Source organism: Gymnoscopelus microlampas, assembly GCF_963454915.1.
Source record: "Gymnoscopelus microlampas genome assembly, chromosome: 10".
In the NCBI taxonomy this organism is placed as follows: Eukaryota; Metazoa; Chordata; class Actinopteri; order Myctophiformes; family Myctophidae; genus Gymnoscopelus; species Gymnoscopelus microlampas.
The window spans coordinates 7,832,418-7,849,960 of record NC_139947.1 but is presented as its reverse complement, the minus strand read 5'-3'; the positions used below and the strand labels follow the sequence as shown (position 1 = coordinate 7,849,960).

General features: G+C 40.5%; 2 protein-coding genes across 2 annotated transcripts in view; both read left to right on the top strand.

The window, feature by feature from the left end:
* LOC311053226 (GTPase IMAP family member 4-like) overlaps window positions 1-194 on the top strand; it is a gene marked incomplete at its 3' end in the record, with an annotated part of 6,555 nt that extends 6,361 nt beyond the window's left edge. Inside the window, exon 5 of the mRNA XM_084068683.1 lies at window positions 1-194. This exon is cut by the window's left edge and continues 417 nt beyond it. Coding sequence (XP_083924809.1) covers window positions 1-194 — 194 coding nt within the window.
* LOC311053770 (uncharacterized protein) lies at window positions 162-4,643 on the top strand. The gene is made up of 3 exons (XM_084069457.1): window positions 162-186; window positions 654-3,454; window positions 4,387-4,643. Exon 2 carries the CDS (start codon window positions 878-880, stop codon window positions 3,437-3,439), a length of 2,562 nt encoding a protein of 853 aa, XP_083925583.1. The 5' UTR covers window positions 162-186; window positions 654-877; the 3' UTR covers window positions 3,440-3,454; window positions 4,387-4,643.
* The last annotated feature ends 12,900 nt before the right edge of the window (window positions 4,644-17,543 follow it).

The window sequence follows — 17,543 nt, the reverse complement described above, 5'->3', positions numbered from 1 at the left end:
CTCCACTACATGAAATGATCAGAAAATGTAGGTACAGACATTTACAGCAGAAGAACCTTGAACTTCCAGAGCTGTTGACACGATTGGGCCAAGTTGTTAAAGAAAACAATGTCCGCTGTGGTGTCTGTAAAGATGCCATGAGTAGTTTCACTAGTGCTGTGAGCTCGGATCCAGCGAGAGCTGCTGGTAAGTGAAGGATAGCATTATTATGATTATGTGATTGGTACATAATGAATATAAATGATTCTATAACATAATAGTATACATTTTTCAATACATATCTGTTTTTTGGCATCTGGCATGGCTAACCTCCAGTTAACCTCCATAAGTTAACCTTTAGGAGTTTGGTCCACTTTTAGTTTGATCTTAAATCTTGCTTCCTATTGAGAGTGGAAACCAACACTTTCTCATCCCAACTCATCAAACACGTGCCATGATACGATTGGGTCATTGCGTCACTTTCGGATCTCCTAGTGGCGATTCATGAGTTTCCCTGTGGAGTTGTAATCCACCGAATCAACATTAATTGGCATCTATAAATGATAACTGTTATGTCTCTAATCTGTATATACATTGATTAGCTGAATGAAATGTATTCAATGAGTTTGTTGAAAATGATGAAGATAATTTTGTTAAACTCTTGTTTCTTTTAGCTTTTGGACTCAGGATTGTGCTACTTGGGAAACAAGAAGACAAAAAGACTACACTTTGTAACTTAATTACAGGAAACGTAATCACAGGGAAACGCAGTTTTCTCTTCCCACGCTTCCAAAACAAGCGCTGCGAGGTGGAAGAAGGGGAGTGGCAGGGAAAGTCTGTCAGAGTAGTGAAAACCCCAGACCTCTTCAGTCAGTCTGTTGGATTGGTTAGGGAGGAAATGGAGAGGTGTGCATCTCTTTGTTCACCTGGACCCAATGTGATCCTGATGTTATTGAAGCCTTCTGAATTCACTCAGGAAGACAGACACACATTGAACTTCATCCTGCAATTGTTTCAACCAGATGCCTGTAACCACTCAATGATCATCACCACAACACAAAAGGGACATGACATCTGCAGGTATTACCTCTCCGTAAAACAGACCATTGAAGACTTTGGAGGAAAACATTACAGGATGACTGAAGATGACCGTTCATCACTGATGGAGAAGATTGAGAACATTGTGAGTGACAACAGAGGAAGACACCTCACCCTATACGATAAAGGTAGACCCACCATGAGACCAAAGTCCAACCCTCCTCTGAACCTGGTGCTTTGTGGCACAAGTGGAGATGAGAAGATTTTTGCAAGCAAAGCAATTCTGGGTCAGACCCAGTACAACCCAGGGTCTAGTTCTTCTACAGAGTGTCTAAAGAGACAGGCAGAGGTGTGTGGGCATTGGGTGACCCTGGTGGACCTGCCTGCCTTTTATGAAACACCTAAAGAGGCAGTGATTCACAACGCTTTCAGATCTGTCTCTCTCTGTGATCCTGAGGGGGTCAATGCCTTCCTGCTGGTCGTTCCTGTGAATCCCCTCACTGATGAAGATAAGGGAGAGTTACAGCGCATCCAGGATGTATTCAGCCCTCAAGTAAATGACTTCACCATGGTTCTGTTGGCTGCCCAATCAGATCTAACCGCTCCAGCCGTTGCCAACTTTGTAGGTAAAAACACAGACATCCAGCAGTTGTGTCAGAGCTGTGGAGGCCGATACATTGTCTTCAACATGAAGGACAGCAAACAAGTTCCTGAGGTGTTGGATGCTGTAATAAAGATGAGACCGCTGGAGGGGAAACCACTCTGCTTCACAAGAGAAATGTTTATCAAGGCCCAGATTGAAAAGGTCATACAACTGAGAGAACACAACGCCAGGCAACATGCTGAACTTCAGGAGTTGAAAGGTATTCCTGGTGATGATGACAGTCAGAGCAGTGATTGCCTCAGGATAGTGCTGATTGGGAAGACTGGTGGTGGGAAGAGCTCTTCAGGAAACACGATTCTGGGTCTGCCGGGGATATTTAAATCCAAATCCAGCAAATCTTCTGTCACAAAGCTTTGCCAGAAAGAACAGGGAGAGGTAGACGGTCGTCCTGTTGTTGTAGTTGATACACCCGGTTTGTTTGATACAAGTCTGTCCCATGAAGCTGTTCAACAGGAGATGGTAAAATGCGTCAATCTACTGGCCCCGGGGCCTCATGTGTTCCTGTTGGTGTTACAAATCGGCCGGCTCACATCAGAGGAGAAAGAGACATTGAAGATGATCCAGACTGCCTTTGGAAAGAATTCCAAAAAGTTCACCATCATTCTTTTCACAAGAGGAGATTCATTGGAAATTGACAATCAGTCCATTGAGGACTACATCAAAGAGGGTTGTGATGATTCATTAAATAAGCTGATTGCTGAGTGCGAAGGAAGATATCACGTCTTCGACAACCGTGATGAAAACAACCGTAAACAAGTCAGTGATCTGCTGATGAAGGTTGAGAGGATAATGAAGGAGAATGGTAAGGGGTGCTACACCACAGAGATGTTCCAGGAGGCAGAAGCGGCCATTCAAAAACAAATGGAGAAGATTCTAAAAGAGAAGGAAGATGAGATGAAGCGAGACAGGGAGGCCCTGACAAGAAAATACGAGGAAGAAATCCAAGCAATGACAAGAAAGATGGAAGAGCAGAAAGATGAAATTAAAAACGAGAGAGAGAAAAGAGAGAAACAACTGAAAGAAAAGGAGGATTATATTAAGAAAGTGCATGAGGAAAGAGAGAAAGAACAGGAACAAAGAAAAGAGGAGGAAACAAAAAGACAGAAGGAGGATGAAATTAAACAAAGGGAGTGGAAAGAAAAATATGAGGCCTTGGAGAAAGAGAGAAAAATGGCATCAGAAGAAAAGGAGAGAATGTTGGAGAATGAGAGAGAAGAAATGAAAAAACAACATGGGGCCTGGGAGAACAAAAGAAAAGAATGGTGGAATAAAAGAAGCCAGGGCGATGAAGAGAGAAGAGAAGACGAACAGAAGAAAATAACAAGGCTTCTGGAAGAACTTAATCAGGAAAGAGAAAAACATGAGAGCAAAAGAAGAGAAGAGGATGAAAACAGACGAGAAGAAGAAGAAGAGGAACGACAGATAATTGAGAAAGAATATCATGAAAAACTGAAGACCATGGAGAAGAAATACAATCATGATGCCAGAAAACAAGCTGAAGAATTCAATGAATTCACAGAAAAATACGTCAAGGACAAAGAAGATCTCCAAGCTGAAATAGATGAGCTGAAACTGAAACAAGCTTCAGAAATGGAAGAGAGCAAAGAACAATTTGATATCAGGGAAAAACTTCTAATCCATGAAGTGACTGGATTGAAGAACGAACTAGAAAAAAAGATGGAAGAACTGGACGAAATGGAGAAGCTAAAGAGAAAGTTTCGGAAAAAGTATGGAAGAGTAGATTGCAAACCCAGCTGAGAGCATTATCATGATGTAAGTATTTAAACAGCTGTTTGGAGTCAATCACATGATTAGAATTTAACCACTTAAACCCCATATGTTGTTGAGCGAAGTCCCTCAGGAACTAATACTAGTGTATTTTCTGGCTTCGCTCTTACTGTATCTTCGCTGAAAATAGACGATCTACAAGCGACGCGTTGTAAGCTTGTAGATCTGCTATTTTCTGCAAAGGTTTCCCCCAGAATACGGATACTGGGGTTTAAGTGGTTAAGTGCACATTACACTGCACTGCTGTTTTGCTGTCTGTATTTGAATGTGGGTTGTGGTAGATGTGATGTCCACCACTAAATAGGCCTATTAACAAACTATTAACAAATTGTGTATCTCAGATTACAAACAAAGCCAGATAAATGATTTTTGAGGCACGGACACAAGCTTGATCTGATTGATATTAAATGTCCTTTGATATTATAGTTTTCAACACAGAGAATGAATGTATAATTGGTTCAAGACATATTCAACAGATTCAAGAGGTTTTTATTTGTCACTCACTGATACAGGTACAAGCAGCCAAATGTTGGTGTGACATGTTCCACAAGACTGCTAAAAACAATACAATATACACAAAATAATAATGATAATACTGGATGTAATAAAAAAAACTGAAGAAATAACATTCAAAAATTTTAATTGGCAATAGTATAGGTAAAAGTAAAAAAAACACTTTTAGCAGCAATGGGAAATATGCAGACTATATAGGATGTGAATTATATTAGTATGTGGTTATTATTTAGAATGTGCAGTGCATTACAGTGTACACATAGGTACTGTACACTTATACTGTATAAAGGGGCCTTGTTGCAAGTAACAGTGTGAGCCAAACCTACAAGGGAATATTTTCAGATTGAATGCCATTTGTTTTGTTTTGATGATTGTTGTTTTTGTGTATGTTTTGTCTCTTTCAGCTTTGAGACGCCTCACACGGTTGCCATTCATTCCACATCGTCACAGACAGTCCGTTACTGGGGTGTTGTTTGTCCTTCATAATCCTCTTTGCCCTGCTCAAGCACCTGCTGTTGTAGGCGTCCTGCATATGACAGCATCCTGCATACATAACTAGTAAAGCTTTGTATTGAACCTGTATAATTACTAGTAATAACTAGTAAAACTTTGTATTGATTGTTAAAACTATCTGGTTATTAACTAGTAAAGCTTTGTATTGATCCTGTAAAACTATCTGGTTATTAACTAGCAAAGCTTTGTATTGATCCTGTAAAACTATCTGGTTATTAACTAGCAAAGCTTTGTATTGATTCTGTAAAACTATCTGGTTATTAACTAGTAAAGCTTTGTACTGATCCTGTAGTGAGTGTTACTTCTTTCCTGCAGCACAAGCAGTTCAGGGGTTTTCAACGTTTTTCAGCCCAAGGACCCCTTAGCTGAGAGAGAGGTGAAGCAGGGACCCCCACTACATATTGGATTCATGTTAATGTGTGTTTTCAGAGATTTAATCACTTAAACCCTCAATACTTTGTAAAATTGACCTTTGGCTCTGTACTTGGTCTGCTCTTCTTTCCCTCTACACCAAACCGCTTTGCCGAAAATAGACGATCTACAAGCTCACAACGTGTCTCAGACGCGTTGTGAGCTTGTAGATCTGCTATTTTCGGCGAATGTTCCCCCCAGAATAGGGATGCGAGGGTTCAAGTGGTTAATGTTAAAAAATACAAATAAGTTCATATCACACAAAGATTTGGCGCCCCCCCTGCAGTATCTCTGAGGACCCCCTAGGGGTCCCGGACCCCCTGTGGAAGACCCCTGAGTTAAACTACTTAATGTCATATTTTGTCCTATAGTGGTGACAACATGTCACACTACTACAGTACTTAATGTCATGTTATGTCCTATAGTGATGACAACATGTCACACCACTTTTCAATGTGTTCACTGTTCAAAGATGTGTCTCCATACAGCCTGTCTCTCTGGTTGCACTGTAATGAACTAATGATGTAATAACGGTCCTTTATTATATGCCTGCCTGCCCCCCATTACCCTGAACCATTTCATACACGTTCACAACCCCAAAGCCTCATCAGAATGATCCAGACAGACAAAAAGATGGAGCGCCAAAGGGCATGCCTCCTGGTGGGGATGTGCGCTCTACAGAGCACCCCTTTCTAGTTGACATACTGCAATGGTTCCCAAACTGGGGGTGGGGGGGGTCCCCAAATGATTTTGGGGGGGTCCTCAGATGATTAGCTTAATGTGCAACATTGTTTTCTCACTCAACAACAAACCAACATACAGTATAAGTGTATACAGGGTATCTGCAAGACTTTTAAGACCTTTTTAATACCTCTAAAATGAAGAAGAAGAAAAAAATAACATGATAATAATAAGACCATTACTACGTCAAGTAACCAACAAATTACACTATAAAATGGTTAAACATTTCAAATGGCCAGCCTCTCCAAAAGGAGGGCCAAACGATTAGCAAGGTACTGCTCAATATCAGCTATTATAGGAAGCCGCTCAATTTGGAGGAGGCGTTGTTTCCTTTACCCATGATTGTTGTCTGCTGTGTTTGACAAGTATGCCAACATTATTGTATGTAATGTTTCTTATCCACAGCATAGTATATCAGCTCTAGCCTGCTTTCGTGCTTTTGCATTATAGGCCAAATTAAGAGGCAGAATGTGACATTGTCAGAGATGATGTGTGCCACTGCATCAGCCCAGAAAGCATGTATGGTGTTGGATGCATGCACTAGTGTGGTTAAAATGACTGGGCACAGATCATGGCAGGACAACTTTGCACACACATTCCTGGGAAGTCAAGGAAGAACCTCCATCCCAAATCTTTAAAATTGACCTGTTATAGCACAAATGTTGCTACTGCTCTTTGTCCAAACCTCGCAAATCCTTCTACATTATCTCTATAGTCATGTGATCAAGATGTATCTGTCAGATGTTTCATATTACGTTCTGACTCTGTCACCGTAAAGTTACCAAATTGGCCTCACGGTGGCGCTATAACAGGTCGCAACAGTATTTTGCGGAAAATCGTCATCAACAGCTGCCAAAAAAAAATCAATAATTTGTCAACAGTGTGTGAATGGGTTCCGCTGGCTGCACGCCCGGTGCAGCATTGTCAACGATGTAGGCTATCATGTAGCCTAATCATAAATGGAATCACTCAGGGGCTATAAAAAGTTTTAATAAAAACATGAAGACAAAGAAAAAACAAGAAATGTCAAATTCGCTCTCATCCTCCACCTGTTGTAACGCCACATGAGCCTGACGTTACGGCGATTAATCCAAACTATTAACGTTACCTTCATGTGGGCCAGGAAGGGAGCCAGTTGAACAGGTAGGCTACAGTACTGTTACTGTCACTGCCTGCAAGAATGTGATGTTAGTAAATTGAAGTTAACTATAGCCGCTTAGCCTGCTTATATCATGCCCTGCAAATAGTGGTGAGTAGTAGAACATTTTAATTAGTGTGGTTGCCCTAACAGGGCAACCAGACTATAGTACTCTATACACTTTATTTATTAGTGTGGTTGCCCTACCAGACTATAGTACTCTATACACCATCTTTATAGATAAACTTTATTTCAAACCACTATTTCTCCCACAGATGTGATGTCCACCACTAAATAGGCCTATTAACAAACTATTAACAAATTGTGTATCTCAGATTACAAACAAAGCCAGATAAATGATTTTTGAGGCACGGACACAAGCTTGATCTGATTGATATTAAATGTCCTTTGATATTATAGTTTTCAACACAGAGAATGAATGTATAATTGGTTCAAGACATATTCAACAGATTCAAGAGGTTTTTATTTGTCACTCACTGATACAGGTACAAGCAGCCAAATGTTGGTGTGACATGTTCCACAAGACTGCTAAAAACAATACAATATACACAAAATAATAATGATAATACTGGATGTAATAAAAAAAACTGAAGAAATAACATTCAAAAATTTTAATTGGCAATAGTATAGGTAAAAGTAAAAAAAACACTTTTAGCAGCAATGGGAAATATGCAGACTATATAGGATGTGAATTATATTAGTATGTGGTTATTATTTAGAATGTGCAGTGCATTACAGTGTACACATAGGTACTGTACACTTATACTGTATAAAGGGGCCTTGTTGCAAGTAACAGTGTGAGCCAAACCTACAAGGGAATATTTTCAGATTGAATGCCATTTGTTTTGTTTTGATGATTGTTGTTTTTGTGTATGTTTTGTCTCTTTCAGCTTTGAGACGCCTCACACGGTTGCCATTCATTCCACATCGTCACAGACAGTCCGTTACTGGGGTGTTGTTTGTCCTTCATAATCCTCTTTGCCCTGCTCAAGCACCTGCTGTTGTAGGCGTCCTGCATATGACAGCATCCTGCATACATAACTAGTAAAGCTTTGTATTGAACCTGTATAATTACTAGTAATAACTAGTAAAACTTTGTATTGATTGTTAAAACTATCTGGTTATTAACTAGTAAAGCTTTGTATTGATCCTGTAAAACTATCTGGTTATTAACTAGCAAAGCTTTGTATTGATCCTGTAAAACTATCTGGTTATTAACTAGCAAAGCTTTGTATTGATTCTGTAAAACTATCTGGTTATTAACTAGTAAAGCTTTGTACTGATCCTGTAGTGAGTGTTACTTCTTTCCTGCAGCACAAGCAGTTCAGGGGTTTTCAACGTTTTTCAGCCCAAGGACCCCTTAGCTGAGAGAGAGGTGAAGCAGGGACCCCCACTACATATTGGATTCATGTTAATGTGTGTTTTCAGAGATTTAATCACTTAAACCCTCAATACTTTGTAAAATTGACCTTTGGCTCTGTACTTGGTCTGCTCTTCTTTCCCTCTACACCAAACCGCTTTGCCGAAAATAGACGATCTACAAGCTCACAACGTGTCTCAGACGCGTTGTGAGCTTGTAGATCTGCTATTTTCGGCGAATGTTCCCCCCAGAATAGGGATGCGAGGGTTCAAGTGGTTAATGTTAAAAAATACAAATAAGTTCATATCACACAAAGATTTGGCGCCCCCCCTGCAGTATCTCTGAGGACCCCCTAGGGGTCCCGGACCCCCTGTGGAAGACCCCTGAGTTAAACTACTTAATGTCATATTTTGTCCTATAGTGGTGACAACATGTCACACTACTACAGTACTTAATGTCATGTTATGTCCTATAGTGATGACAACATGTCACACCACTTTTCAATGTGTTCACTGTTCAAAGATGTGTCTCCATACAGCCTGTCTCTCTGGTTGCACTGTAATGAACTAATGATGTAATAACGGTCCTTTATTATATGCCTGCCTGCCCCCCATTACCCTGAACCATTTCATACACGTTCACAACCCCAAAGCCTCATCAGAATGATCCAGACAGACAAAAAGATGGAGCGCCAAAGGGCATGCCTCCTGGTGGGGATGTGCGCTCTACAGAGCACCCCTTTCTAGTTGACATACTGCAATGGTTCCCAAACTGGGGGTGGGGGGGGTCCCCAAATGATTTTGGGGGGGTCCTCAGATGATTAGCTTAATGTGCAACATTGTTTTCTCACTCAACAACAAACCAACATACAGTATAAGTGTATACAGGGTATCTGCAAGACTTTTAAGACCTTTTTAATACCTCTAAAATGAAGAAGAAGAAAAAAATAACATGATAATAATAAGACCATTACTACGTCAAGTAACCAACAAATTACACTATAAAATGGTTAAACATTTCAAATGGCCAGCCTCTCCAAAAGGAGGGCCAAACGATTAGCAAGGTACTGCTCAATATCAGCTATTATAGGAAGCCGCTCAATTTGGAGGAGGCGTTGTTTCCTTTACCCATGATTGTTGTCTGCTGTGTTTGACAAGTATGCCAACATTATTGTATGTAATGTTTCTTATCCACAGCATAGTATATCAGCTCTAGCCTGCTTTCGTGCTTTTGCATTATAGGCCAAATTAAGAGGCAGAATGTGACATTGTCAGAGATGATGTGTGCCACTGCATCAGCCCAGAAAGCATGTATGGTGTTGGATGCATGCACTAGTGTGGTTAAAATGACTGGGCACAGATCATGGCAGGACAACTTTGCACACACATTCCTGGGAAGTCAAGGAAGAACCTCCATCCCAAATCTTTAAAATTGACCTGTTATAGCACAAATGTTGCTACTGCTCTTTGTCCAAACCTCGCAAATCCTTCTACATTATCTCTATAGTCATGTGATCAAGATGTATCTGTCAGATGTTTCATATTACGTTCTGACTCTGTCACCGTAAAGTTACCAAATTGGCCTCACGGTGGCGCTATAACAGGTCGCAACAGTATTTTGCGGAAAATCGTCATCAACAGCTGCCAAAAAAAAATCAATAATTTGTCAACAGTGTGTGAATGGGTTCCGCTGGCTGCACGCCCGGTGCAGCATTGTCAACGATGTAGGCTATCATGTAGCCTAATCATAAATGGAATCACTCAGGGGCTATAAAAAGTTTTAATAATAACATGAAGACAAAGAAAAAACAAGAAATGTCAAATTCGCTCTCATCCTCCACCTGTTGTAACGCCACATGAGCCTGACGTTACGGCGATTAATCCAAACTATTAACGTTACCTTCATGTGGGCCAGGAAGGGAGCCAGTTGAACAGGTAGGCTACAGTACTGTTACTGTCACTGCCTGCAAGAATGTGATGTTAGTAAATTGAAGTTAACTATAGCCGCTTAGCCTGCTTATATCATGCCCTGCAAATAGTGGTGAGTAGTAGAACATTTTAATTAGTGTGGTTGCCCTAACAGGGCAACCAGACTATAGTACTCTATACACTTTATTTATTAGTGTGGTTGCCCTACCAGACTATAGTACTCTATACACCATCTTTATAGATAAACTTTATTTCAAACCGCTATTTCTCCCACAGTTTTTATCCCCCAATGTTGTGCCATATGTCAAAATGACCGTCTAAATCGGGAATCGTGTGCTTGTATTTTGCTAAGAGATTGGTTAAATAGTTTAATTGATATTGATTTATTAGTGCATTAAATGTCCCCATCCACTTTAATGTAAAAGTGAAAAAACTGAAATTCAAGTATTTTTTTCTCAGAAACACTAAGAGCTAGAGTTATGAGATTTGGAGGGATAATTCATAATTAAGTCCCAAATTATTTAAAAAAATATCACACCATTCGGCCTCATGGTGGCGCTATAACAGCCCCCTTTACATTTTGGCCCGTAACTCTTGAACCGTAGGTCCTAAAATCAAAATTTCTTTTCACCTGGATTCCTTGGGTCACGACGCATCTCCCCATATAGGCCACGCCCATTTGCGTCAGGATAGATTTTTTGATATTGATTTATTAGTGCATTAAATTTCCCCATCCACTTTAATGGGAATTGCAAAAACTCGCATTCAAGTATTTTTTTCTCGGAAACCGTAAAGGCTACAGTTACAAAACTTGGAGGGGAGGTTAATAGTTTTTTGAAAATTATTAAGAAAATAATCACACCAGTCGGCCACATGGTGGCGCTATAACAGCCCCCTTTACCTTTTGGCCTATAACTCTTGAACCGTAGGTCGTAAAATCAAAATTTCTTTTCCCCTGGATTCCTTGGGTCACGACGCATCTTCCCATATAGGCCACGCCCATTTGCGTCAGGATAGATTTTCCGCCATTTTGAATTTTCTTCAAAACACACTTTTTGCTCCTTTTCCTTCAATTTTTTTCCACATCTCACACAAATCGGTACACGTGATCTATGGACCCATGCGATAAACCTATCCAAGTGGAATTTTGATAGTCCGTACCGTCCGTCCGTAAATGGCTTCCAAAGTTAGCGGGAGGGGCCCGTTTGACCAAAAATTCCATAAATCACGAACGAAACGTCCGGTCAATCCCACATTTGAATCACATGTCGAGGGTGGTATACTAAACCAATCCCCAAAAGCATTTCTACTTTGATCCATAGGGGGCGCCACGAATGCTTGAAATGTAACCGTTTGATGCAAAAACATGATTTTTGGGGGATCGATCCTCTCAAAATGAAACGCAGGTGATCTCAGGAGTGACGTGACGATGTAATTGGCGCAGTCTCCGACGGTATTCCTCCCGGCGTATTACTGGAGTCCCGACCGCGTCGGCGCAACCACACTTTGCAATTGCCAATTGCGACGCGTCTAGTTTAATTTGTACTTGAATTGTTGGGCTGCTGTGTCAATTCTTCTTGACATTTTAGTTCATTATTTGAAGTGGGTCCGTGGTGCTGTGCTGATCTCTTAACTCTGAAATGCTTTGAATCAGTGGTCTAAGAGCAGAGCAGTGGCTTTTTACTTATCTCGTCATCAGGTGGTTTCTCTGTAAATTCACACCTTTCTTCTGACTGGAAACAAACATGCGTCACTTCATGTGCTTCTGAAATGGGAAACTCCACACAAACCACAGTAAATAATGCAGCTTCCAACTAAAAAGGGTCGCGCCACAGAGGGCAGATCTCCGCCAGGCCTAATCAGGGCTGTGTAATGTTGCTTATCCACAGCATAGTATATCAGCTCTAGCCTGCTTTTGTGATTTAGGCCCAAAGTAAGAGGCAGAATGTGACATTGGCAGGGGTGATGTGTGCCAAACGCATGTATGGTGTTGGACACAAGCACTAGTGTGGTTAAAATGACTGGGTAGGGGCGCAGTGGTAAGGTCCCTGCCCACCACCAGGGAGGTTGTGGGTTTGAAAAAAACACAATTGTCCCGTGTTCGGGGGAGGGAAGCCAGGCGAGGAGGGTGATATTGGTCATTGCATGTACTCCTATGGGCTGAGAAAGAACTAAAAAAAACTAAAGACCTCTCAAAACAAACTAATCAGACTACTACTAGACCTCACACCTAGGACTCACCTAACCCCTGCTCATTATGCTAGGGTGGGATGGCTCAGGGTAGAGGACCGCAACTTGCAAGATACTCAAGGGACCACAGAGCGCATGTACTGTACCTGTCTGACCACTTGAAAAGGGTGAGTAACTCCCATGGGCACATCCAACACCAGATCAGCCTCCTGTCTGCAATCTGCAACTGGACCTAGTCTTCTAGCTTACCAAAATAAATTGCCCTCCACTGTTTTTCTGTAAATATGCTTTTATTGCTCCTAGTATTGATGTTTCACAATGATGATTGTATGTGTCTTGATGAATTGAATACACAGGACCACAATGGAACAAGCCATCAGGGCTTTGAGAACCACTGAATTATATGATCAGCCAAGTACACACAAAACAAGATAACACAAGACAAGACAATATAATATTATATATTATATAAATATAATATAAGACATACACACAGGATGAATTCATCTCAGTACAGCATGTTGCTCTGTTGTAGTAAACAACCTTCACACAACAAACCATACCTAGAAATGAAACGCATATTACTGTATACTGTATTTACAAATCAGTGTTGTCAGGCAGAGACCTTGTATCTCCATATTTCAACATATTTTTTTCATCTGTCGCATAAAACAAGTGAACATAGCTGATCTACAAGCTCACATGTTGCATCGTTGTGGGCTTGTAGGGCTGCTATTTTTGCAATAAAAAATATATTTTGAAAGTGAAAGTTTAAATCTGTCTGTTGGTCTTGTAAATATTTAACCAATGCCGACCACTTCAGTTTGTAGATAGGCTATTTTCTCTACTTTTGTGCAAAACACTTGATCTTTCATATAATGAAAACAGACGATCTACAAGTTGTCTAATGTCTATTATAAAAACAGTAACTTACATTATTTAATTTGAACTAAAAACAACAAACTTTACAAAATATAGGCTACAAATTGGTGTCTCGTCCCATAGACACACCCCTGGCAGGCTGGCCCGCTCCTCCAAGCACATGACCACATGTAGTGAAGGGGTCATCACATGTTTAATGTAGATATATATATTTTATTAAGATAGATGAAAAAAAAGGTTAATATAATACTAATGATACTACTACTGCTATTAATAATAACTTTTAATTTATTCAAAGTATAATAAGAAATGCATCATGGAAGTAGTAACACTGTAAAACTAGAAAAAGTGCTCCTCGGAGCACAGGTCTCCGCCAGGTCAGGTAGGTTATTGTGGCCTCCTGTTGGCGCTATAATAGGCCAATGTGAAAAGGGTAGCATTTTTTCCTCAACATAGTGTGAATGTGTGTGCAAAGTTTGACCACAATCGGACGTTGCGTTCATGATTTGCGCCATTTTGTTCAAAACGGGCCACTCCTGCAAACTTTAGATGTGAATTTTAGCCAATCGGGATGGAATATGAAATTCAGATCCGTATTGATCACATGACTATAGAGATCATGTGTGCCGATTTGTGTGAAATTTGGATAAAATCAGTAGGAGTAATATAAAGAAATATGTTTTACATGAGTCGGCCACCTGGTGGCGCTATAAAAGGCAGATGTGAAAAATGCAGGGCAAAGGGTTTTCCTTGACCTCTAGGGAGTGCGCATACAAAGTTTTACACAGATTGGTGCAGTCATAGGTGAAAACACGAATGGGGCTGTTATAGCGCCAACATGAGGCTAATTAGAAAAATCTCAAGTGATATTTCTTCCTCGGCATAGTGGGAATGTGCGTGCAAAGTTTCACGGAAATGACATGCTGTGTTCATAATTTGAGGCATTTTGTTCAAAACGGAGCAGTCCTGCAAACTTTGGAAGCCATTTTTAGCCAATCAAGATGGAATATGAAAAATCTGAAAGACCTGTTTCGTTTAATGACTATAGAGATACTGTGTACCGATTTGCGTGATGTTTGGACAAAATATGTAGGAGTACTGTGAAAAAATGTGTTTTGCAAAAAGCGTCCTCCTGGTGGCGCTATATCAGGGCCATGTGAAAAAATTGGGGCAGAGGTTCTGAATTGGCATCCTGGGAGTGTGTGTGCACAGTTTCGCTGCGATCAAGCCAACGGTGCGGGAGATTAGCTGTCCACAGACGGACGGACGGACAGACGGACGGACGGACGGACGGACGGACGGACAGGGGGTAAAACGTACTCTCTCGCCATGCCTTTCGGCCTGGCGGAGACAATAATCTCAAGAAACACCAGCGTCTCCACACTGGCGAAAAACCTTTCGTCTGTAAGCATTGTGGCAAGAGGTTCAATGAGTCAAATAATCTCAAGACACACCGGCGTATCCACACTGGAGAAAAACCTTACATCTGTAAGCATTGTGGCAAGAGGTTCAATGATCCACGTTCTCTGAAAAGACATCAGCGTATCCATAGTGGAGACACAAGAGTTTCAGTGAGTTAGGCCACCTGAACAGTCTCCAGCATATTCACACAGAGGGAAAAACACGTCCACTGTAAACGGTGTGAGAATCAAACTACTGTACTAGTACTAGGGAGGGTGGTTATACAAGCAACACATTATGGATATTAAAACTACTTGAGAGAAAACATGAAGATCATCATTTAAAGATCGTGTAAATAATGTGAATTAATAATGAATTGAGGTAATGAATTGAGGGCACCACTGCAGAGGCTTAGGTTCACTTCCCGGCTGCAGGAGTTGTGTACATTTTCAACATAATCCAATAAACCTTACCAAATGCAAACCGCAAACCTTTTAGTAAGTCCAGTTTTGATGTCAATATTGTCTAACGATGTGCAAATGAGTATTGCTTTCTATTCAATAACAGCTGTGCTAGTCAAGGTTTTGAGTTAACTTAACAGATCGAGAGATCAGCAGGTTCACACAAAAGTTTGCCAGTTTTTTTATCGTGAATCACAACAGAGTCAAATACAATACCATAGTACCTATGTGTACCCCTATTTAAAAAAAAACACTGCTCTACAGTAAGAGCCTACAGTTGTCATATAATGCTAAATGAATGCAATATTTTCTGTCATATTTCTCAGCTTATAGCAAATGGAATGATGATTGTGTTACATTTATATCATTTTTTGTTTAAACCAGTGTTTTTTTCCCCTTAAAGCCATCTGACTGAATAAGCTGAGACCCCCCACATGTTGTGTGTGCGCAGTGTGGGAACCACTGTTTAAAAGTCTTTTGTTCCAGCTTAGCAAATGAAAAAGCATGTTTTTTCAAATAAATCATTTACAGATGGATGAAACAATCTGCTGTCAGTATCATTGTTTTATTGGTTATTGAGGTTAAATGCAGAATAAAGCTACACATACTGTATGTTCATTATTGTGCGGGACTGAAATTAGACAGATATTATATGTGATGTATTTCAGTTACAATGTCAAATGAATATGAAAAATCTAAATATTGAACCGAGTGTTGTTTTAAAGTGAAATCCACCTTTAACATTCTGACATCAATCCTGACCTTCACATTTCTGCACACATTTGTGTGTGTGTGTGTGTGTGTGTGTGTGTGTGTGTGTGTGTGTGTGTGTGTGTGTGTGTGTGGGGGGGGGGGGGGGGGGGGGGGGGGGGTGGGTGGGCGGGCGGGCGGGCGGGCGGGCGTGTGTGTGTTCAGAAAGGAAACCAGAGGGCCAGAGGCTGGGTATACGTATGAACATTCAGATGAACACTCGCAACGCAAGTCGTTATATGAGATTGTAGATCTGCTATTTTCAAAATATTTGTCTGTTGAACGGAGTCAGGCAAAATGGGGGGTCCCCAGTTCAAAAATGATTACTCTGGGGGTTTTCACGGCCAGAAAAGGTTGAGAACCAGTAGACTAGTACAACACTTCTGTCCCAACAGGGGAAGCCACCATCACTTAATGTGCCGTATGCAGTGATTCTAAAAAAATGTCAAGGACCCCCAAATTGATATGTATTTGTCCATGGACCCCCATCTGAAAATGTTTTCTGCCAGGGACCCCCAAGAAGAGAAGATTTGTGTTAGAAAAAAACGTCCAACTTTTATTTTAGTATTTATTTTATATTTTCTTTTTAAATAGCACATGTACAAGCTTGTAGATCTGCTTTTTTTGAATAGCCAACGTATAGGCCTAAATGAATAAAGTGGTTAGAAGGATTCTGACGCTACATTAAATACTTTAACATTTTGTTTGACTCCGTTCCACAGATAAATATTGTGAATCTAGCTCGTAGATCGTCTATTTATCAACTTTTGCCTCTTTCTTATATTATTTGACAATTTAAAGTTTTTATAGTATAATTTGTTGATTACTTTTGATGCAGTAATGGTCTTTTTCTTTTCTTTGTTTAAAACATATATATTAATTATTAAATACTGTAGGTCTTAAAAGTCCTTATATTGTCACTTCACTGTCATCTGGGGACCCCCCAAAATATTGTGGGGACCCCCTGGGGGTCCCGACCCACACGTTGAGAACCACTGCTGTAGATCACTACAGCATCAGGTAGGCTTAATTTATATAATTAAAAAAATTAAACAATAAAGGAGGCACAAAACAGCACAAATGACAGATTCACTTCATATAAGAAACAAGCAAATGAAATGTCCTCATTCATTCCACTGGGAATGAGAGTGATTTATACTTTATATTACTCTACCACTAGAGGGCGGTATGGCCACAGGTTCATCATGCCAATCAAGCTCTGCTTACAGCAGGTGTTGCTGCTGACAGAGGAGATCAGTTTTTGAATGTGCTTCCTGTTGGGCTGTATTTGTTTTCATATGTTTGTATTGTACTGAAATCATATCATATTAGAAGCGAGTGACGGACAATACATACAGGTACTGGACTGGACATCGTTTTTTTTAAAACTGCTTTGTTTTGAATCAACACGACCTTGTTTCAATGGGAATCAGTGGAGCAGTGGTGGAAAGTAACTCATTACATTTACTCAAGTACATTTTGAGGTATTTTTTACTGCGTGTGTGTGCTGTGCCTGTGTGTGCGCGCACGCGCGTGTGTTCAGATAAAACGGTCAGGCATTCCACATGCAGGTAGGAGTGTTTTACTGTGGAGTCACTAAGCTTCGTGTCAGGACTCACTTTGGTCCGTATGAAGGAGTGAAGACTGGCAAAGACCAAGCTGTAACTCTGTGTGTGTGTGTGTGTGTGTGTGTGTGTGTGTGTGTGTGTGTGTGTGTGCATGCATGTGGATATTTATGGAATACCGAAGCTGCCATATCTAAAAT